The sequence below is a fragment of the Crocuta crocuta genome, unplaced genomic scaffold (assembly GCF_008692635.1).
Source record: "Crocuta crocuta isolate KB4526 unplaced genomic scaffold, BGI_CrCroc_1.0 scaffold531, whole genome shotgun sequence".
In the NCBI taxonomy this organism is placed as follows: Eukaryota; Metazoa; Chordata; class Mammalia; order Carnivora; family Hyaenidae; genus Crocuta; species Crocuta crocuta.
In genome coordinates this window covers 1,401,708-1,425,865 of record NW_027531997.1, presented here as the reverse complement: position 1 = coordinate 1,425,865, position 24,158 = coordinate 1,401,708, and the positions used below count along the sequence as shown (strand labels likewise).

The 24,158-nt window shown below is 39.5% G+C and overlaps 1 protein-coding gene across 5 annotated transcripts in view; it reads left to right on the top strand.

The window, feature by feature from the left end:
• KLHL13 (kelch like family member 13) overlaps nucleotides 1-24,158 on the top strand; it is a 190,768-nt gene that overhangs the window by 164,233 nt on the left and 2,377 nt on the right. For all 5 annotated transcript variants that reach the window (XM_077775174.1, XM_077775178.1, XM_077775177.1 and 2 more), the window contains 4 exons: nucleotides 2,626-2,758; nucleotides 3,678-3,874; nucleotides 14,752-15,547; nucleotides 22,979-23,092. In XM_077775174.1, the coding sequence (XP_077631300.1) occupies nucleotides 2,626-2,758; nucleotides 3,678-3,874; nucleotides 14,752-15,547; nucleotides 22,979-23,092 (1,240 nt within the window). The remainder of the gene's footprint in view (nucleotides 1-2,625; nucleotides 2,759-3,677; nucleotides 3,875-14,751; nucleotides 15,548-22,978; nucleotides 23,093-24,158) is intronic.

The window sequence follows — 24,158 nt, the reverse complement described above, 5'->3', positions numbered from 1 at the left end:
AACATGTTTACATGGTTTTAAAATATCAACCGGTGGCTTCTGGTCGCATTCAGAGTTGTCAGTTCATGCATTAATTGAACCTAAATGAAACCTGTTTGGAGCGCCAGCTGTATACCAGGCACCGGAGAATGCAAACCTGCTGGTCCTTCAGCTGTTCTTTCGGCTGCTTTCCTCCATCTCAGTCGATTTCTCGACCATCCCGTCCCCACCCCAGTACTTCCCAATGCTCGTCTGCCTTTGAAAGACAATCCCCTTAAACTTACTGCAATTTAGACTGTGTCTATGAGTTTTCTCTTGTTTTCCTTTTTTTTTTTTTTTAAGAGACTGAAGGAGAGAGGGTGAGCAGGGAAAGGGGGTTGAAGGGGAGAGAGAGAGAAAGAGAGAGAGAAAATCTTAAGTAGGCTTCATGCTTCACACAGAGCCTGATGCACGGCTCGATCCCAGGACCCTGGGATCATGCACCACCTGAACCAAAATCAAGAGTCGGATCCTCAACTGAATGAGCCACCCAGGTGCCCCAAGACACCATATGTGAATTTTCCAAAAGCCACTTTTGGCCTTCTCTGTGAGAGTATTCCCCTAAAATGGACATCTCTTTTTACCTTTATTTTTGCAAATAACAGAGGCTGGAGATCATTTAGGAATGGAAAATGGAAAATATCGAGGGTAAGGGCTATAATGTTTGTGTTTATAGAAGAAAGGCATTTGTGAAAGATTTGATATTTGTGAACAAAAACACATGTCAGTCACTGTTGGAGAAAGAAAAATATGATATATAATCCTGTTCTAAAGTATATGTATAATGTATAAGTATTTTTGGAATAGAAATATTTCCCTCTCTCTCCAGAGAAAAAGTGGCTGGATCACATTATCTCTTTGAAGTCCTGGTTTTGTAGATGCGAGCATTTTCTTTAAAAAGCAATTTAAAGATTATGATGAGATGTTTAGGCTGAGATTTATATTATACATATGTGAAGCATCAATATTTCTAAAACTGCATTCATCAGTATGGCATGCTTTTGCTTCTTAAATTCGTGAAGCACAACTTTAAAGAAGAGTTTTATTTGGAGTCATTAAAATATGAAGGGGCTGGAATACTCCTTGCTGTTGGTTCTTGCTCTGTCACGTTACTACATTATGTTATATATTAGAAGGTAATTTCTATGAGTTTCTTGGTGATGTTTTATAATAACACATTACCATTTTGAAACTACAGAGTAAATCTTTCGAACATCTCCATTTTTGAGCCTTATTATTAATTATATGTTCTCTCCTTTTGGTGTACTTGATCAGCCTAGTATGATCACAAAATGTTTTATTCTCCCAAGGGCAGATCAAAGGAGGAGGGGCTCCTGGGTGGCTCAGTTGGTTGAACATCCGTCTCTTGATTTTGACTCAGGTCTAATCTCATAGTTGTGAGATCAAGCCCCACATCAGGCTCCGTGCTGAGAGTGGAGCCTGCTTGAGATTCTCCCTCTCTCCCTCTCTCTCTGCTCCTCCCCCGTTCATGCCATCTCTCTCTCTCTCAAAATAAATAAATAAACAAACATTAAAAAAAAAAAAAAGAGGGGCGCCTTGGGGCTCAGTCGGTTGAGCGTCCCACTTCTGCTCGGGTCATGATCTCATGGTTCACGGATTCAAACCCCGCATCGGGCTCTGTGCTGACAGCTCATACCTGGAGCCTGCTTCGGATTCTGTGCTCCCTCTCTCTCTTCCCCTTCCCCCGCTCACACTCTCTCTCTCTCTCAAAAATGAAATAAACATTAAAAAAAAAAAAAGAATAGATCAAAGGAACAGCTGCCTATTTGTCACCAGTTGGGACTATCATGGGAGTGGACGGAAGGGCTAAGTGACAACCCTCTTCTCTCCAGAGCCGTCTCCATCCTCTGAATGGTGGGTGGGATAATTCTTCACTAAACTTTAGGCATTTGGGGACAGTTATGTGTCACGTTGGAGCTACCTGGGCCCTTTTTTCTAGAGATAATTAAATTCCAAACCTGAAACTTGAAAGATAATTGGCCAGGCAGCAGCAATGTACAATGTATAAGGCTATCTAAGATAATCCCTAATTCTCAAAGACACGAAACAATCTAGTTACTAGAAAGGAACTCCTGTCTTGCAATTAGCACAGATTATCTATACCTTTCTTTCTCAAGAAACCAAAACTACAACAAAAACAGGGTGTCTCAGTAACGCACTAGAAAAGAACTATTAATCTGTTATCACGGAGAGCGGTGCTATCGACTGCCCTAACTCTGCCCATGGGAAAATGAAACTGTACATGGCAATTTCTTTTAAAAATAAAGTAAAACCAGCGGTTGTGTCGATAAGTGAATGTATATACTCTATACTCTTTCCGTATTTGTTCTTAATCTACATCAGTCATAATTTTACCTTTTTCCTACTGTGCATTAAACATACATTGTCATATATCAAGTAAGTTGTTGTCTTCTGAGGAATTATTCTCTTGGCTTTATGGTCTAACTATGTTGCACGGACTTATTCTATTGGCTTTGTGTTCTAAATATGTCACACGCACGTTAATATATAAACAGATTTTTAGTGTACAAAGATGTGTCCACCCATTTAACCTTGATTAGTGGCTCAGCTCATGTTCTCTTGTAGGGCTTTGACCAGCTTCGACTTGAAGGATTGCTTTGTGATGTGACCCTGATGCCAGGTGACACTGATGACGCCTTCCCTGTGCATCGAGTCATGATGGCCTCTGCTAGTGATTACTTCAAGGCTATGTTCACAGGTAAGGTGGCTTGTTAAATTCTGCACCCACATTAAAACAATATGAAAAATGTGTGTTTAAGTAGTTTTATTTCTAAAGTGGAATTCAGTTCTTTTGATCTGTATCTTTACCAGAAAAAATTGTTTCAAAAGCAATATCCAGGGGTGCCGGGGTGGCCCAGTCAGTTGAGCGTCTGACTGTGGCCGCCCACGTCATGATCTCAGGGTTCATGAGTTCAAGCCCTGCATTGGGCTCTCTGCTGTCAGCCCGGAGCCTGCTTTGGATCCTCCGCCCCCCTCCCTCTGCCCCTGCCCCATCTGCACGCATGTGCGTGCTCTCTAAAATAAACATTAAAAAAAATTCTTTATTGCTAAAAACCATTATCTNACAGCTTGGAGCCTGCTTCCGATTCTGTGTCTCCCCCTCTCTCTCTGTCCCTCTCCTGCTCATTCTGTCTCTTTCTCTCAAAATAAATAAATAAATAAATAAATAAATAAATAAACTTTAAAAAAAGAAAAGGAATATATACCCAGTAGGTGTGGTTGGAAGTGGTGCTTTTTTAAGACTTGGGAAATGGGTGTCACTTTTTCATGCCTCTGTCCACTTTATTTCACAGCTTTTCTTTTCCACGTGCCTATCTGAATGCTCTGCCAGAGACTCTGGGTCCCACTCATACAATCTTTAATCTATCAAAAGATACTAAGTGACAGGAGAACGTTCTGGAAGCACTTGCATTATATACAACTTCCATTAGTATAGAGATAGTCCTTTTTAAGTACTCCCTTTTAACTGTAAAATATGCAGAAGTCTGACTCTGACATGAATGCTTACATAGAACAAAACTTTTCCTTGATTTTACTGCATCTAATTAGCGGCAGAAGTGAGTTTGACCTTAATTAAATTATCCACCCTCATATAATTGAATGTCTTTTTATTTAAGGTGGAATGAAAGAACAAGATTTAATGTGCATTAAGCTTCATGGTGTGAGCAAAGTCGGTTTACGGAAAATTATTGATTTCATTTATACTGCAAAGCTTTCTCTGAACATGGACAATCTTCAAGACACGCTGGAAGCTGCCAGTTTCCTACAAATTCTGCCGGTTTTGGACTTCTGCAAAGTGTTTCTCATATCTGGGGTAAGCCATTTTCACATCTCCGAGTTGTTTCCTGCAGTCCACTGTGATGTCGCCTGTGTAAAGACTGATGAAATTCGTCATGTAGGCATATGAAACTTTGGCCATTCCAGACAGGTGTCAGGTAGTGTGTGTTCTGGAAGCAAGCTGAATTTTTACAAACAGAATCCCTTAATCACTGCCCCTTGCCCACTTAGCCATCCCTCTACCCACAACCCTTCCCAGCAACCCTCAGTTTGTCCTTTATATTTAAGAGCCTCTTATGTTTCGCCCCCTCCCTGCTTTTATATTATTTTTCCTTCCCTCCCCTGATGTTCATCTGTTTTTATACAGGGAGGCTTCTTAAATGGAATTCCGTGGAAATATAATCTGAAGCTTCTAGAAGTCTTTTATTAAACTAGGCTCCATAATTTTTTTTTCTTCCTTAAATATGGGAGATAGGTCTTGAGAAGAAGTAACACCTATGTGACAACACATAAGGAAATAAGTCTTAATTCCATGGAAACACATTGCCCACTAAATCGCTGTTAGCCTTTATTAATAGATAGGAGAGGCCGCAGCTACCAATCAACGAACTGCTTAGCGGTCACGTGCCTCCTGAAGGCACAGCCCTGTTTGAGACTCTTAAATTCGACTTCTAGGAAGTAAAGTGCTTTGGTTGCAAGGAGATATTACCAACAAGATTTCTGGAGCTTATAGAACTTGCTTTTGTGATTGGAGAATTATGGCAGTGGCAAATTTTGTATTTTTTCTAATTTATTGTATCAGTAGATAATACATTTTTCTATCCTTGATTTAAAGTCATACCAATTTTAATATTGGTAAAGTATTGCTGTTAGGCTTTCTAAAAGTTGCATTTACTAAACTCAGAGCCCTATTTTTCAAACTCTATGTTTTAAGAGAATGTGTCCTTCGTGCTTTTATTAATAAGCTACTCCTTATCTTATGAAGTCAGCCCACAGCTAATTTAACAGCACTGTTGAAACTGTGTTTTGTTTGTGTGTTTCCATTTTAAAGCATTCAGACTACTGGCTCATCATTATTTATAAACCTTAAAACTAACAGCTAGTTTTCAGGGTTTTCAGACAGTGTGGTGTTCCAGCGTTGTTTATTCTCTGTTGCATAAGGACCCCACTTGAAGTGTATTTCTCAAGATACTGCCTGTCAGTAGTGACTCGAGCACTGAATTTGATTTTAATTTAATCACACAAGACCTTCCCCCTTAGGACCTGTAGGCACCTTTCTTCTAGGTTTATACCGCTGACATATAACAACTTCATCCCAAGGAAAAATGAATTGAATGCATTTTTTAAACGTATCAAGTCCAGTAATTAATTAGTAATAGCACTTAATGTTTACATTTATATGCTCTTAACATTTGCTTTACACTGATCTCAGCAACACATGGTCATCCCGAGCCAAACTACATACAGTGTTGTGATTTCTTTGGAACTAGTCATTAATAATAGACACTTATGGTCAACCTCTTCTCTGATACCAAATTGTAGTACTTAGACCTTTAGATAATGGTGGTGATCTATTCCTTTACCTGAAAGAAAAAGACCAAAGGGAATAAAGCACAGTTTATGAAAAGTTATAAAAGTATACAGTTGTCACAATAACAGCATGAGAAAACAATTGTGTTCTAGAAAACTCTAAAACAAGTTTATTTAAAGAGGACATCACAGTAATTTTGCCATATTGACACATTTTGTGTAATTAGGATGGTGGTTCTTTGACCTATTTGAAACATTTATCATAACTGTGCACTTTACCTGTTTGGAAATTTCATTTTTATGACGACTTACTATTGCCTTAAAGATTGTGTTTTTCATTCCACGTGTCCTCTGCAGACCTCCTAAAACCCATTTCTAGTGGAGAAGTGGCTTGTCTCTGACAGAGCTTACCTGCGGTTTAGTTTACTTCTTCCTCTCGGTTTTCGAACTTTCTAAGAACTCTGGGGAAAAACACCAGTTTTCTTAGCACCGTTCTGTTTACTGACCTTTCATCCTGTTTGCTGAAGAGATGTCTGTGTGATTTTACTGTGAAAATATTCCCTCTCAGAATCCATGATAATTTTTGAGAAGTTGCTAGATTATTGGCATAAGGATTATCAAAAATCCAACTTTTCCTTTATCCCCTCTTTCATGCATTCCGTTTCTTAGATGTTCAGCCTTACTCTATTTATATTCCTCTTTCCTTCTCGGCAAAGAAGTGGATCAGGCAAAAGAGTAGCCCTTGGCTGTCTTTTCTGCTTATAAGAACTGGAGGTTTCCAGATAATGTGTTTTTCAAAGGTAGATTTGTTTTGAGTTCTCTCACGAGCTAAGTTTTATGGATCATTTTTAAATAGAACGCTGTCGTGTTTTAAGGATTCCGTGCTTAAACCAAAGGTTTTGAGCGAATAGGTGTATGCTTTTAATGATGTGATGTGATTATACTTCATGTAACCAAAANGAACCCACGAACCGCGAGATCATGACCCAAGCGAAAGTCGGACGCTCAACTGACTAAGCCACCCAGGCGCCCCTGGTCTATCCCATTCTTAATCATTTGTACAGGTGAGAAGGAGCAGTGGTACATAAAATGTGACTTAGCAGATAACTCACAAAGCCTTTTCATGTTAGTTTCTCATGATAACTTTAAATACAATAATCAAACCACCCTTTCCTTCGGTGAGATAGAAACACCAGCATTCTAGAAGAATAAGAACCCCTCCCCGCTTCGCCACCCTTTGCAGTAATGCTTTTGTCTTAGGGTGTTAATTACTATTGTAGTTTGTAGGGTCTGGTGCTTTGTCCTTGCCATGTTAGTTTCCTGGTAGTTGTAGAAAAGAGAACTGTGAGATGGATACCAAGGGATAACAGTGAAGGATGTAAAGCGAGTAGGTAAAATTATCTAAAAACATTAGCTTTCTGGGGGCGCCTGGCTGGCTCAGTCAGTTAAGCATCCATCTCTTCAATTTCGGCTCAAGTCATCATCTCACAGTTTGTGAATTCGAGCCCTGCGTCAGGCTCTGTGCTGACAGTGCAGAGCCTGCTTGGGATTCTCTCTTTCTCTCTCTGTTCTTCCTCCACTTGTGCTGTCTCTCTCTCTCTCTCTCTGTCTCTCTCTCACACACAATAAATAAATAAACTTAAAAATATTTGCTTTCCTCTCTCTTTCACAATAAATAAATAAACTTAAACAAATTTGATTTCCTATATCATGGAGATGATGGAAAATTACCTGTTTAGTTATGGGCCTAAAAATGACATTCATTTTTGTCTTTACGACATTGTATAACTACAGCATGCTAAATGCTGCGTAGCCATTCCCTGATTTACACACAGGCTGTCGATTTTTTTGTTCATCATTTGTTGTTTGGAATTTGTTTTGTTTTGTTTTTTTATGTTTATTTATTTTTGAGAGAGAGAGAGACAGAGGGTGAGCGGGGGAGGGGCAGAGAGAGAGAGAGGGAGACAGAATCCGAAACAGGCTCCAGGCTCCAAGCTGTCAGCACAGAGCCGGACGCAGGGCTCAAACTCTCGAACCCTGAGATCATGATCTGAGCCAAAGTTGGCACTTAACCAGCTGAGCTACCCAGGCGCCCCTGTCTGCTGTTTGGAATTNACATTAGGTTGCTGACACAGGACGTTTGTCATTGAACTAGCAGTATTACAATGTCAATATACAATTATACGGAATATACAAACCTGAATGAAGGTGAGCAAGAAACCATTTTCTTTTTATGTAAAAGCATATTAAGTCAGAGAAGGAAGATACCATTGCGCTTTCGACTTGGTGATACTCTTTCTTTAAACTCATTTTTTCGGAGTTGGGTTGCTTTTTTTTTTGATCCATGTATAGCATTGGTTCTACTTATACATTTATTGTCACTGACCCCAGGTGGGGAGCTCACAATGAAATGTAGAGAGATTTTTTTCCTGGAGGCGACTGGGGGTAATAGAGAGTTTGTGACCGTGGAAAACGAAGGAGCGACACATGTGGGAGAGGCAAAAGGCAGAGTAGAGGAGTTTTCTCAAGGGAAAAATGAAGGAAATCAGAAGTTATTGGAAAAGACCGTTTCTTTTACTATTAGGTGATGATATCTGCAGCAAGCTTTGGGAATGAATGTCCTTCTTGATGTAAGAATTTCCCATACAGTACTTGTATTTCACATTCCTTATTTGATCTAAATTGGATTTGCCCGTAAAAATTAACGTGTCTTTTCAGGTAATTTGTTTGTCTTTGGAGAGCTTTAATGCAAATTAGAGGAAAATTTATATATAGGTAATTTCACAGTGAATCAAAACTCTTCTGCCCGTCTCCCGGCCAAACCAATCTTGACTCCCTTATTGTCAAGGCTGGTCCTCAACGAGTAACTCCCACATATGGGTCGTTTATGTTTGAGCCTCTGTTCGCATTCATGGATACCCAGACTGGGCTGGGTGTTAAATATCCAAATACTAGGCCTTCCTGCAACTTGAGCCACCCTGTTCTTGCCCATCTGTCATGTGGGACTCTGTAGGGGAAGAAGGCCAGCCTGGGCTCACACCAATACAGCCTACGGTAACCTTTATAATACCCAATATTATATCCAAGAAGGGAAGCGCATTCAAAATGCAGACTGATAGGGGCGCCTGGGTGGCTCAGTCGGTTAAGCGTCCAGCTTCGGCTCAGGTCATGATCTCACAGTTTTTGGGTTCGAGCCCCATGTCAGGCTCTGTGCTGGCAGCCAGCTCAGAGCCTGGAACCTGTTTCGGATTCTGTGTCTCCCTCTCTCTCTGACCCTCCCCTGCTCATGCTGTCTCTCTCTCTCTCAGAAATAAGTAAAACATTAAAAAATTTTTTAAAAAAATGCAAACCGATAGAATTGGACCCAAGAGTATTCCCCTCAGATGGCAGTTAGCATCCAAAGAGAGCCAGAGACTGAGACAGAAAGTTTTGGGTTTTTAATCATCTTTTTGTTCTTACCAAAAGGTCCCTTCCCTGTGTCCTGTGATGTGAGAAAGAGGCCCTGGAGAAGATGCCTCTTACTTAACATCCTCTGTCCCCTCCGTAGCTCATTTGATCTCTTCCCAGTGTGTGGACATGCATTCTCTCTCTGCAGTGGTCATACTTGATGCCAGGCTGCCATTTTAATAAACTCTACAGCACCAAGGACACTTTGGTGCATTGACTATCTGAGGAGTTACCCCCTCCCCAAATTTGCTGGCTAGTTTCCTGGTCTTTGCACTTTCCTTGAGAGTTACAAAAGCAGATACTCGTTTTTGTTTTTGCTTTTTCCCCGAAATGGAAGTTGATGTGCAGAGCACACTGATCTTCAACAGAATAACATCACAGATTTCTCATGAAACCTGTCATTAAAATATCCTCTTACGGCAGTGAAATGTTTGGGTGCATCGAGTGTGATTTGAACAATTGAATACAGCAGCAGTGAGGGACAGTATGTTAATGAGAATACCACTTTGAAAATTCTGATGCCTTGAACTGCCTTTAGGGTGACCTATAAAAGTTGTTTGATTACTATAGAAGAATTTATAATATTTTATATCAAGGAAACTGANTTTTTTTGCTTCTCTGTCCTTTAAAACACTAATATATATTTGAATTAATGTCTGTAATAACTCTTCTTTGGAATTTCGGCCAAGTTATATATTCAGATGAAATTATAGTCCTTTCTACTTATGAGTTGTATTTTTTTAAATAAGCTTTAAACTTCATATTTTATGTTTCAAGATGTAATGTATTCTAATATATACATGAATTTCATTAAATGTTACATTACTGCACACATCCATTATTTAATACTATCTAGGCTAAATGTTTGGGTATATGCTAACTGAAGCACTTTTAAGAATCATGACTAAGAGGTGGATGAAAATGAACCATAATTGAATAATCGTGTATTTTTCCAAAAATCATTTGCCATTATTCCATCACTTTTCTCTGCTTATACTGTTAACTGTTATTCTAGACTTTGCTTCTATAATCCCTATAGTTTACGATTAATTGTTTGAGCTTTGATTACATGCACTTCATAACAACTAATTTTCTATTACGTACTTTTTTATCTGAGTTGCATTTTAAAATTAATAAGGGTCTAGTAATTTTCCATATTAATTCAAAATATATTCTATTTTTAGTTGTCTCTAGCATTACTTCTTTAATTTGTATGTTGCTGATAATTATAGTATTTAACCTTTGTTATATGCCCACGGCGTGACAGCTGTTGTACATGGGTTATAGACAATGCTTAGCCCTTCTATCAAGAAGATGATAGTTTGGAAGGTTATGAAATATCATACTCTGGTGATTTTTAAGAAAAGAGTAGGTAGCTTTCCGTATATACTAGTGGTCTGTCAAGGTCTTTTGCACTCTTGCATATCCATATCTGAACATACTGATACATAGAAAATATTTTCCAAATGCCTTTAAATAAAAGGTATGGGTTTTTTTTATGCTGTTATTTTAGTAATTATTTTCTTTTTAAAAAATTATTTTAAATGTTTTATTTATTTTTGAGAGAGAGACAGTGTGAGCAGGGGAGGGTCAGAGAGAGGGAGATACAGAATCCGAAGACAGGCTCCAGGCTCTGAGCTGGCTGTCAGCACAGAGCCCAACGCGGGGCTCGAACCCATGAACTGTGAGATCATGACCTGAGCCGAAGTCGGATGTTTAACCGACTGAGCCACCCAGGCGCCCCATTAATTATTTTCTTATTGGATGAAGTCAAAGCGGGAAATGGGGAAGGAACTAAATACCTTGATCCCATTTTGATTTCAGTTTCAATTTTTTAATCTTGGTTTGTTTTATATGCTCAGTTTAGACTTCTGTTTGGTGAACAGCAACTTCGTTTTGCCTATTTGAGGTACCCATTTCTTGTTGCTTTTATTTGTAATCCTATCACTCATGATGAGAATCTGCAAACTTGGGAATCGTTTTTGCTTTCGTTCTCATCAACTTGTGCTTATCCACGCTAGTCAGTGTATTCAAAGGTGCAAATTACCTTTGCTCTGGGGAAGGGCTACTCCTTTCCTGACTCAGAAAGTGGATTCATTACCCCAGACATTAATTTCTGCCACCCAAAGTGATTTGGGCAACTGAGTATTAACTGGAACTTCATTTACACAATGAAAAATTTTATGAGCTGCCAACTTGCCACTCCTAAAATTGGATTGAAATGTACTTTTTATTAATCACTTTGGAAGTCCAAGGTACTGAACAATGTTAAACTATGTCTTTCAAAAGGCCCATAACTTGTTAATTTGTTTTTCCTAATTCTTCTTTTGTGTTATAGTTCTGTTTTAGGTATTCTTTAATATCTAGCTATTAAGTATAATAAGCAATTAAAAATTTTTGGCTATTCCTGTAAAGCAAATCAGGTGCTTAAAATTGTTCAAATTCTTCCTGAGTAATAAATCTAGGAAAATAGCCTCGCATGTGTGTTAACCTTAGAGCTTTCAGTGATAATGTATCTTAGCTAGGCTGATATTTTATGCAGAGAAGTAATTACTTCAGTCTCATTTCAGCTTTTAAATAAAAGGAGAAAAGAGGGATTAGCCAATTTTCTCTTAATCACCTGCCAATCGGGTCACAACACAGGTACATCAGTGAAGTTTACATGACAAAATGAAGAGAAAACAGTTGAGTCCTTTGCCTGTGACCTGCCTGCGCGTTTCTATACACACACAGATAGTTGTACGACAGGCTTGTTTTAGTGATTTATTCCTTCATAATATTTACTGATATGATTTTCCTGTTTTCACTTTTGACCAGTTATTAAAGCTTCAGCACGAGCTCTTGCTGAAAATGAGCCTCTCCATCACTTGTCTCCTTTTCCTGGAAGCTTCCATTTTTGCTCTATTGTGATCTGTCCAGGGGAGACTTTTCTGGGCTCACGTTGACTCCAGGCACAGCTAGAGTGTGCAGAGAGGGAAAGAATGGCCAAGGGAAACTATGTTGCAAGCTGTCGTCACAGGCACCAAAAGCTAACTGAACTGCATGAGTAAATTTGATGGGAGACACACCTGGTCCAGCCCTCATGAAAGTGATTCCTTTCCTTGTATTTCTGCATCAGTAATGTGGAAATAACTTCACCCTGGGAATAATTACCTTATTAAATTACCTTTATTAGGAACAATAACTTTTGAAGGAATCAGAATGAATTACAGTAATGAATCATGACTTTACATGAAAGAGAAATCTAGAGGTCTGTATTAGAGATTTTCTGTTTGTGGATCTGCCAGTAATGTTACTTTTAAGATTCATGACTGAGAAGTGGATTGAGATGAACCATAATAGAATAACCTTCTATTTTTCCAAAATGTCCATCTAGCCAGAATTTTATTAATATGTTTTTGAGAGGGAACACACATTTCTAAGAAGAGAAAAGGAATGATTTCGGCCATAGTCAAGTTGTAACGTTGTTTTTAGGGTAACTTCTAATCTACTGATTTTGGTATCTTTCTTTTTCAATATTCAGTAAGTATTTATTTGCACTTTTTAAAAAATTCTAATTCCAGTATAATTGACATAGTGTTATATTAGTTTCAGGTATACAATATAGTGATTCGGCAATTCNTGTTTTTCTTTGTCCCTTTGTTTTGTTTCTTAAATTCTACATATGAGTGAAATCATACAGTATTTGTCTTTCTTTGACTGACTTATTTCACTTACCATTATACTCTCTACACCCACCCATGTTGTTGCAAATGGGAAGATTTCATTCTTTTTTATGGCTGAATTATATTCCATTGCATATCTATATAGATATATGCATGTGTGTGTATATATCTTTATATATATTCTTCCTATATACCACATCTTCTTTATCCATTCGTCTCTTGATGGCCACTTGGGCTGCTTCCATAATTTGGCTATTGTAAATAATGCTGCAATAAACATAGGGGTGCATGTTCCCTTGCAAATTAGTGTTTTCATATTCTTTGGGTAAATATCCAGTAGTGTGACTACTGGATCGTAGGGTGGTTCTAGTTTTAATTTTTTGAGGAACCTCCATACTGTTTTCCAGAGTGGCTGCACCAGTTTGTATTCCCACCAGCAGGGCAGGAGGGCTCCTTTTTCTCCACATCCTTGCCAGCACTTGTTTCTTTTCTTTTCTTTTTTTTAAGCCATTCTGACAGGTGTGAGGTGACATCTCTTTGTGGTTTTAATTTGCATTTCCCTGATGGTTACTGACGTTGAGCACCTCTTCATGTGTCTGTTGGCCATCTGGATGTGTTCTTTGAGAAAGATGTTCGTGTCTTTTGCCCATGTTTTAAATCAGATTCTTTGTGTTTTCTTGGTGTTGAATTGTATAAGTTCTTTATATATTTTGGATACGAACGCTTTTTTGGATATGTTATTTGCAAATAGCTTCCCCATTCAGTCTTTTTGTTTTGTTAACTGTCTCCTTTGTTGTGCAGAAGTTTTTATTTTGATGTAGTCCCAGTAGTTTATTTTTTGCTTGTGTTTCCCTTACGTCAGGAGATATTTCTAGGAAGATGTTACTATAGCCGACGTCAGAGAAAGTACTGCCTGTGCTCTCTTCTAGCATTTTTATGGTTTCAGGTCTCACATTTAGGTCTTTAATCCATTAGAGTGTATTTTTGTGTATGGTGTAAGAAGGTGTTCCAGTTTCATTCTTCTGCATGTACCTTTCCAGTTTCCTCAACACCATTTGTTGCCTCTTTTGTCAAAGATTAATTATAATCATGGGTTTATTTCTGGGCTTTCTATTCTGTTCTGTTGATCCATGTGTCTGTTTTTGTACCGATACCACACTGTGTTGATTATTACAGCTTTGTAGTATAACTTGAAATCTGGAATTGTGATACCTCCAGCTTCATTTTCCTTTGTCAAGATTGCTTTGGCTCTTTGGAGTCTTATACAAATTTTAGGATTGTTTCTTCTAGTTCTATGAAAAATGCTATTAGCATTTTGATAAAGGTTGCATTAAATGTGTAGATTGCTTTGTACAGTATGGATCTTTTAATAATACTTGTTCTTGCAATCCATGAACATGGAATATCTTTCCATTTGTTTGTATCATCTTCAATTTTTTTTCATCAGTGTTTTATAGTTTTCAGTGTACAGGTCTTTCACCTCCTTGGTTAAGTTTATTTCCAGGTATTTCATTATTTTTGGCATAATTGTAAATGGGATTGTTTTCTTAATTTTTTTTTCTTGTTTGCTACTTCATTGTTGGTGTGTAGAAATGCAGTGGGTTTCTGTATATTGATTTTGTATCCTGCAGCCTTACGGAATTCATTTAACAGTTCTAGTAGTTTTTTTGTGGAGTCTTTAGGGTTTGCCATATATAATATCATGTCCCCTGCAAATATTGGAAGTTTTGCTTCTTCCTTCCCAATTTGGATGCTTATTTCTTTTTCTTGTCTGATTGCTGTGGCTGGGACTTCCAGTACTGTGTTGAATAAAAGTGGTGAGAGTAGACATCCTTGTTGTCTTCTTCATCTCAGGGAAGAAGCTCTCAGTTTTTCCCCATTGAGTATGATGTTAGCTCTGGTTTTTCATATATGGCCTTTATTATGTTGAGGTACGTTCCCTCTAAACCTACATTGTTGAGGGCTTTCATCATGAATGGATATTGTACTTTGTCAAATGCTTTTTTCTACATCTATTGAAATGATCATACGGTTTTTATCCTACCTCTTATCGTTGTGATATAGATGATTTTCTTTTTGTCACTCTTGTAATGGATTGGTGGTTTGTGAATTCTCTTTAGATCATAAATGTGTTTAGATAACAATTTTTATTTGCCTCTATATAGACAGTAAAACGCTCAGTTTACTCTTATTCTAGAACAGGTATTTTTGTTATCCAGATGGGAGTGCCATGAAAATAGTAGTATTTTAATATTTTTTATTGGTTCAACAGGTCACTTTAGACAATTGTGTCGAAGTTGGTCGGATTGCCAACACCTACAATCTGACAGAAGTGGATAAATACGTCAACAGTTTTGTCTTGAAGAATTTTCCTGCATTGCTGAGCACCGGCGAGTTCCTGAAACTCCCTTTTGAGCGTCTTGCCTTCGTGCTTTCCAGTAATAGCCTTAAGCATTGCACTGAACTTGAGCTCTTTAAGGCCACCTGTCGCTGGCTACGCCTGGAAGAGCCTCGAATGGACTTTGCTGCAAAATTGATGAAGAACATACGATTTCCACTGATGACTCCACAGGAGCTCATTAATTATGTGCAAACCGTGGATTTCATGAGAACTGACAACACGTGCGTGAATCTCCTTTTGGAAGCCAGCAATTACCAAATGATGCCATATATGCAGCCAGTGATGCAGTCAGACAGGACTGCCATTCGGTCTGACACCACTCATTTGGTCACACTGGGAGGCGTTCTGAGGCAGCAGCTGGTTGTCAGCAAGGAATTGCGCATGTATGATGAAAAGGCCCACGAATGGAAATCGTTAGCCCCCATGGATGCCCCAAGGTACCAGCACGGCATTGCCGTCATTGGAAATTTCCTCTATGTCGTCGGCGGACAGAGTAATTATGACACGAAAGGAAAAACGGCAGTCGATACAGTCTTCAGATTTGATCCGCGATACAATAAATGGATGCAAGTCGCATCTTTAAATGAAAAGCGTACCTTCTTCCACCTAAGTGCCCTCAAAGGATACCTGTACGCAGTTGGTGGGCGAAACGCGGCAGGAGAACTGCGTAAGTGTGCGCATTTCTGTTGAGCATAGAGACGGATTTCTTTACCCCCAAAGTCTTGTCAGATCATAAAATGAGCACAGAAAAAAAACGTAGCTAGGGTTTCATTTAAACTGTTTTTCTTAGAAACTGTCAGAGACAACGTGTATGCCTAATCCGAGTGTATGCTGTTGGCCAGGGCACACATTATATCTTAGAAATAGATCGGTGCGGGGGCACCTGGGTGGCTCAGTCAGTTAAGCGGCCAACTTCTGCTCAGGTCATGATCTCATAGTTCGTGGGTTCAAGCCCCACGTCAGGCTTTGTGCTGACAGCTCAGAGCCTGGAGCCTGCTTCGGATTCTGTGTCTCCCTCTCTGACTCTTCCCTGTTCATGTTGTCTCTCTCTCTCTCTCAGAAATAAATAAAAAACATTAAAAAAATGTAAAAAAAATAAATCTTTAAAAAAAAAGAAATAGATCGGTGCATTGCAGAATATTTCATTTGGCAGGATATATGGTTTTCATCTTGACAACGTAACTACAAAGTGTATTCTGCTCATTTAAATTCTGATAGCATCTCAGACAGAAGTTGGGCATGCTTCCTCATTTTCCAGTTTTTAAAAGCCCACAGAATAGTTTAGAGAACAGGTTAAAATCCTCCCCTACGGAGGACTGACTGACTGTTTCTTCTTCTACATAATCTGTTACCCTGTCCCAGCCCACACAGTAAGGCCACCTTCTTCATCAATTGAACGTATGAAGGTCTATAGTACCCTAAGTTTATTTACTTTGAGTAATATGATCTGTGACTCTGCATTTCAAACCTCATTCTCTCTGAGTGAAACACCAGTTGTCTTCACTATAAACTGATCTGGTAGGCTTTATGAGATGGCCACTGCTTTGTCTCCCTAATCTAAAATTGGCCACAAGTACAGTCAGCAGAGAGCAATACTTTGGCTACATCAGTTTTGTTATTTTAGATGAAATTGGAATGAGGTAGCTGTCCCGAAAGAAATCAGGAAGCCCACATTTTCTGTCCTGCCTTACATATCTGTCATTACCATCATTGCTTGGCCTTTTTTCCCACCCCGCTTTTCTTCGGTTATGAATAGAGTCCTTGTGGCTGACCAGCGTTCCAGGCTCCATAATGCTGAGGAAGTGAAAGATGTTGGCATTGGCTGTGGATAAATTCAGAGTAATTATCAGAATCTTTTTCTTCTGTATTCTAAGAAATAAAAGGTAGCTTAATGGATTTGAGAGTAAGCTATTTATTGGAGGCAAAAAGAGCTGCTTTCAGCTCTTACACTTTCCAGCTTATCAAGCCCTTTCTCATTAGTGACATCTTAATGTTACTGACCTTTCCTGCCCACAGGTTTCAGTTTTTTTCTTTTGTTGTCGTGGTGATATTTTTTGTAAGACCCGGCTTTCCAGATAGTTGGACTAGGTATCATTATCATGAACCACACAGATTTCCCAGTATATTTTAATAATCGGACTTTTTAAAGTTTATGTTTGTATTTTTGAGAGAGAGTGAGAGGGAGCACACGAGCAAATAGGAGAGGGCCAGAGAGAGAGGGAGACAGAGAATCCCAAGCAGGCTCCACGCTGTCAGCGCAGAGCCCAGCGTGGGGCTCAAACTCACAAACCATGAGATCATGACCTGAGCCGAAACCAAGAGTCAGATGCTTAACCGACTGAGCCCCCCAGGGTCCCCCAATAATCAGCCTTTTAAAAGCATTTGAGGCATGAGTACCCTTTAATGTAGAATTGTAGCTTCAGGTCTCCTCAGTCAACCCACACACATTATTTTCATGTTATCCTATTATTTTAAATTTATGGCATCCGGAAATATCCAGAAGCTGCAACTAGTGCCGTGGTGCTTTCTTAGGGAAACCACTCGTCTGGGATAATCTTTGCAAGTTTCCAAGTTATAGCTCATCGATCCCAGCAGTCAGCGGTCATTTCAGAACTTCTCTCACGGGAAATAGCGCCGATGTTTTCGGTCAATGCATTCTTATGATGTCATCACCCCTGTCCATGTGCAGTTTTGAATATATTGTTCCTGGTATTAATTAGAAGCCTTATTCTTCTGAGAATCTATCATTTTCAGACCAGGGAAAGTCGTTCCATAAAACCAGGAACCTCGAGGCTTTCTTTCTCTGAGCTCTCGCCATGTTATACGCATTTGGGAACAAGAAGTAGACTACCCCATTGGGCAAGTGGCTCCTTCCTTGCTCATGACCTTCAGAGATCACACCCTCCATTTCTTATTAAAAATAACCTTCTGTGTTTCAGTTTGAAAGTAAAAATGAAAGAAGCCTGCTTTTCATGGGCTATTCCAAATTCATAATAACTATTTGATTATATTTAGGCTTTAAAATCACCATCTCCCTTGGGGCGCCTGGGTGGCTTAGTCGGTTAAGCGTCCGACTTTCGCTTAGGTCATGATCTCACAGTTCGTGGGTTTGAGCCCCGCGTCGGGCTCTGTGCTGACTGCCANTCCCCAAAAGTTTTAACCTGAGGATAATGAATGAAATATACTTGGAAAATATTCCCCCTCTAGATGGTAAACTGAGGCCCATCTTTATCTAAATTCATAAACGGTATTTTTCACAAATTCATGTATAACTGTAATATAGACACAAAGCCTCAATACCAAGAAACAACTCAAATTCCATTTATTTATTTCTTTATTTATTTTAATGTTTTTGTTGTTGAGAGACACAGAATGTGGGTGGGGGAGGGGCAGAGAGAGAGGGAGACACAATTGGAAGCAGGCTCCAGGCTCGCAGCTGTCAGTGCAGAGCCCAACGCAGGGCTCGAACTCATTAACCATGAGATCATGACGTGAGCCAAAGTTGGCCGTTTAACCGACTGAGCCACCCAGGTGCCTCTCAAATTCTATTTGAAGTTCACTGACATTTCTTTTCCTTGAAATTACCTCCCATAATCTATAAGTAAGTAAACTTTTGTGGAAAATGGCTGTTTTCCTTAAAATCAGCATACCCAGCAAAGCCCATCTGTGGTAATTTTTTTTTTAGTTCATTTATTTATTTTTGTGTGTGAGAGAGAGAGAAAGAGAGCAGGGGACTGGCAGAGAGAGAGGGAGACAGAGAGAATCTCAAGCAGGCTCCGCACTGTCATCACAGACCCCCATGTGGGGCTCGAACCCACAAACCGTGAGATCATGACCTGAGCCGAAATCAAGAGTTGGATGCTTAACTGACCAAGCCCCCCAGGCACCCTAAGTATGTGATTCTTGGTCTCAGAACTATAAGCTCGAGCCCCACCTTGGGTGTAGAGATTCCTTAAAAATAAAATCTTAAAAAAAATGTAATGGGTTCATTGGTACCAGTATATTATTTATTCTTCATATACGCAGTGACCATTGCCTGTATGTAATTGTGAAAACAAAACAGTGGCTACATTTACAAGACAGTTGAGATCATTTTAGTGCATTTGGCCTCTCAGAATCCCTCCATGGAGTGCATGGACCTAAACTTACAGTACATCAAAAAGATACTATTACTGCATCTGGGAAATATAATTCCTTAGAAACGCTGCTTCCTGTGACACCAGGTACAACTGGAAATGACGCGAAGCTTAGAGCAGCTGTCACTTACGTGAAAGAGGAGTCAGTTATTTCTGGCATCTTTCAAACTTATGTCACATAAGAGATCGATCTTCCATTGAGGTTTTCTCTACTGAAGAGACATATGACAGCTCAGATATCTTGCCCTTCTGTTAAATAGTAATAAGTATAGTAATAAGTTAAGCTTTCAAATCATGAAAAAACTTCCAGAAAACGTGTTAGACTTTTTTTTCCGAGTAAATGCACAATACAGTTACTGAAAATTATCAGATGCCTCTCTATTCCTTAATGGATTTGCAGTTTTGTTCATTAAGCAAACCCATCACCAGTTGGCCCTCTAAGATTCTAGAGACCATACCCCCTGTGAGGGATCGATTGTTGTTGCAGTGGTTATTCGGGGTTAATCTCTTTCCTAACCTCAGAAAGAACAAGGACGTTCCCCATCATCCCTTGGGACCGATTCTGGACCCCAGTAGACTCACCTGAGAAAATAAGAATCTTTGATGATCTATGTGAAGTAAGCAACCTACGTGTAATTCTAAACATGGAGAGGATCTCTAATTTAAACGGCAGGCCACCAGATCACTGAAGACGATTCTCTAGAATAAGGGTCAGCAAAATTCTGTAAAGGGCCAGAAAGTCAGTATTTTCAGCCTTGTAGGCCATAGGATCTTGTCACCTCATCAGCTCTGCGGTCTTGTCACAAAAGCACCGAAAGACGATGTGTAAACAAATGGGCGAGGCTGTGTTCCACTAAAGCTTAATATAGGAACACCGACATTTGAATTCTGTACGATTTTTCCCATGTCACAAAATAGTTTCTCTTGGATTCCCCCCCCCAACTCTTTAAAAAGGTAAAAGCCATTCATATGTTTATCTTGTGGGACATACAAACGCAGGCAGCCTCCTGGATTTGGTTTACGGGCTATCATTTGCTGACCCGATTCTAGAATTTACTAGTTCATTGCCGTTCCCACTCATTGACCATGACAGAACCACTGCTTTGGGTCTTGACTCCCCCTTTGCCCCCTCCCCCCATCAAGGTCGTTGGGCACTAGCCTCTATCTCACTGCCTTGTGACTATGGAAAATAGAAATAAGGCCATGTGTTTGTATACACTTTTAATTAGACGTATTCTGTGTTAAAACTAAATAGTATAGATTTTGCCAGGAACAACACCAGCTCTTCCCGGAGAAAGCCTGTAGGTTGACAGTAAATATTAAATGATGGGAAAGGCCAAGGGAAATTTAGCTAGAAGAAGAAAAGTTGAAGGATGATAAATTATTACATAGCTATTATATTAGTGGTGGTTAATAGCTGTCTTACATTCAGGTTGCTCCTGCATTAAAAAATATATAGATGGATTCTTATAACCTCTATTAGGGAAAAAATGCAATTAATTCACTGACAGAAGCACAACGGTCTCTCCCTACATGGGAACGTTTTCATAATCCTAAAGAGTGAATAGCTATTCAACTGCTAGCTCCATTCTAGAAAGAGTAAGAGGAAACTAATGGAAACTCCGTCAGAATAGATTGAATTCGACATAAGGAAAAACTGTTACACTCTAGAAATTCCAGTGTTCAAGGCAGCATTTTCCATTAAGGAACACATAGGACTATAGTAAAACCTGTCTTTGACATCAAATAGGTGGAAAAGATGATCTCTGGAAGTCTTTTAAACACTTTCACTGATAGGATGTGTGATTAGACGGCTTTCTTTTATCAGCTAAAACCCTACCATTAATTACTTTGCTGATGCCAAGTACTAATCAATATACTAGATCCTCTGTAAGTGGAGAGAGAGATAATAATGTACATTCAGTAGGATTGTGCTTGTCAATTAAGTGAAAGTCATGCTAAAGGCAAATGGAAATGAACATTAGGGAAGATGTCCAGTGACTACAAATAGCCAAAACCAGCCTCGGAGTAAACAATTTTAGCTTGTTGTTAATTGGGGCAATAGCCCTCATTTGGGGGAAAGAGTTGCCAGGACCTGGCTATTTCATGGAAGGGTTTAGAGGGGATAGAGTTGGTAAGGGTCCAAGCCTGAAGCAATGAACAGAACTACCAAGAGAGTAGACCAAAATGAGAAGACTCAAAGCCTTTGAAATAAGACTGAAAACGTAAAGCCCAAGTCAGTGCAGAAGACAATCAGTCAGTAAAGGGGATGTGAGAAGTGGTATAACATAGGAGTTGTTTGAGAAGAGAAATAAGTACTTTGCATAGTCAGTTTGATGAGGAAATGAAACTATTGAATAGAACAGAAAGTGAATCTCTCGCTCTTTCTATCTAGGATGGCCTAGTCTTACATTATTTTCTTTTTTTAAAAACTTTTTTTTACATTTATTTATTTTTGAGAGACAGAGCAAGTGGGGGAGGGGCAGAGAGAGGAGGAGACACAGACTCTGAAGCAGGCTCCGGGCTCTGAGCTGTCAGCACAGAGCCCGATGCGGGCTTGAACTCGCAAACTGTGAGATCATGACCTGAGCCAAAGTTGGATGCTTAACCGACTGAGCCACCCAGGCACCCCCATTATTTTCTTTTTAATAAGGAAATCTTCAGGCACCTGGGTGGCTCAGTCGGTTAAACATCTGAGTTTTGACTGCAGCTCAGGTCATGATCTCACGGTTCGTGAGTTCAAGCTCCGCATTGGGCTCTGCGCTGGTAGCGAGGAGCCTGCTTGGGATTCTCGCTCGTGCTCTCTCTACACCCTACATGGGACTTGAACTCACCATCCCGAGCGCAAGAGTTGCATGCTGTATTGAGCCACCCAGGCACCCCTAGACTTGATGTTTTTCACCAGAGTTCTTGTAACAGCCCTATTTCTTTCTGCCTTTTATTTATTTTTTTTAATTTCTGAGGGAGAGAGACAGAGTGAGCAGGGGAGGGTCAGAGAGAGAGGGAGACACAGAATCCAAAACAGGCTCCAGGCTCTGAACTAGCTGTCAGCACAGAGCCCAATGCGGGGCTCGAACCCACAACTGTGAGATCATGACCTGAGCCGAAGTCAGACACTTAACCGACTAACCCACCCAGGCGCCCCTCTTTCTGCCTTTTAAAAAGGATCACATTTTCCATCTGTCTGGACTGTGACTGTTCTATTCTTGAGGTTATAACAGATTGATATTTAAATAAGTTGAGGTCTTCTCCAAAACACTTTATGTTAAAGATATTGAAGTTATTACTGAAAGGAAGTGCCCCTAATAAAAATCTAACTTCATATTATGCTGCCAGTCATCTTCCAGTAAGAGCATCACTGGCTACGATGATATTGGATATGCACACACTATTGGCTTAAATGTATAAATGTAGAAGAATTATTGTCAGTGTCTATTTTGTAGTCTGGATATGAAATAAAGCCACAGGCAGCCAGAACACATACCAGGCAGTGTGCATGCATTTGTTCTGGACTCCAGATTTTGCTTCCTATCTATTAACCTTTGTTTCCTAGATGGTGGATCAGCAGGGGGGCCTAGAACTGACTTTTTTTCTTCCTTATGATTGATTCTCTCATCCTCCCACCTATTTAGAGGAAGGAAAGGGGAGACCTGTCAAATCATAAAGATGGAACAAGATACTAGAAGAGAAGAAATCCTGGCAATTTCTGAAGCGACAGAAATGTGTTAGATTATTACATAAGTATCTAATCTAATGTAAAATGTATTAATGGTTCGTCTTAGTAATAGGATCTCAATAAGTAAAAAAAAATAAAAGAGATCGCCAAAAGGTATCTCATACCTGTAATATGGTTCAGTTGTTTACTATTATTATTCCACTTACAAGGAAAAGAATAGTTGCTAAATTTGACTTATAAATGATTTCCTTTCTGTTCTTTTTTTTTTTTTTTTCCTGAACAACAGCTACAGTCGAGTGTTACAATCCGAGAACAAACGAGTGGACCTACGTTGCCAAAATGAGTGAGCCCCACTATGGCCATGCCGGAACCGTGTATGGAGGGGTGATGTATATTTCAGGTAAACAATTCTAATGCAGATGCAATTAACACATATGCTTTTAACCACGTCACCATCTTTCCATGTGGTAAGTAAAACTAATCCAGAAAAAATGGACAAAGTTTAATTCGTGTTTCTTTGAGAAGATCTGTTGTATGTTTGTATTTGCATATGGATGCCTTTGGTATCCTCTAAGATCATCAGACCAGCAGCAAAATAGTCTTGCTGTAAATGCCTAACTTGGAAGAAATTGGAAACCATTCACCGTCCCCGACTTGCCTTCCAGTCTCCATACTCCGTACTCTCTCTAATAGAGCCTGTACGCTAACAACCCCCCTTCGTAGTCTCCATAGTGATACTTAACTCATTTTGATTTGACATTTAGCTCAACTCTGTGATGAAATACATCATTCAATAACGTATAAGCTCTACTGTGCATAAACTTGCTTCCGATATACCTGTAATGCGTAATGATGTTCATCCTGTCGTTTAGTGCAACAGCTAATATGGTTTTCCCTGTCCTTCACCGTTAACACAGGGATTCTACTGTGCCGTCCTTGCGTGAATAATTCTGTGCCGAGTACCTATATGTTGGTGACGTGCACTTATATTTTTCTGATAACAAATTCCGAAACAGCTTCAATTTGCTCCTGTAACAGCTTTTATTCCCATACTATTGGTGTTGAAGTGATCCTTATGTCGAATTTAGAAAGGAGTCTCATTTTAACGTAATGTTCATCTCTGGTATTGACCTTGTACTTTGTTAGGCAGGTTCTCCTCGTCTGGCCCTGAGATAGTCGACTTTCTCCTCCTCCTGAGAGCTTGCCAGGGGCAGGCCCGGAGTTACGCTATTAGAGACGAGAGGCGTTAAGGTGATATTTGCGGTCTGAGTCTCTGAACACTGCTGCCTTATGAAATCTGTAATCGAGGAGGATCAGTGAAAGGCCTGAAGTGATTGACAGGTTTCCGGTGTTAAATTTATGAGCAAAACTACGGGATATCTTACATTGAAAGAGCCATCCAGGAAATCATATGCACCACTAATCAATGATTTACACCCTCCACCTATTTTATGTGTGTAGATACA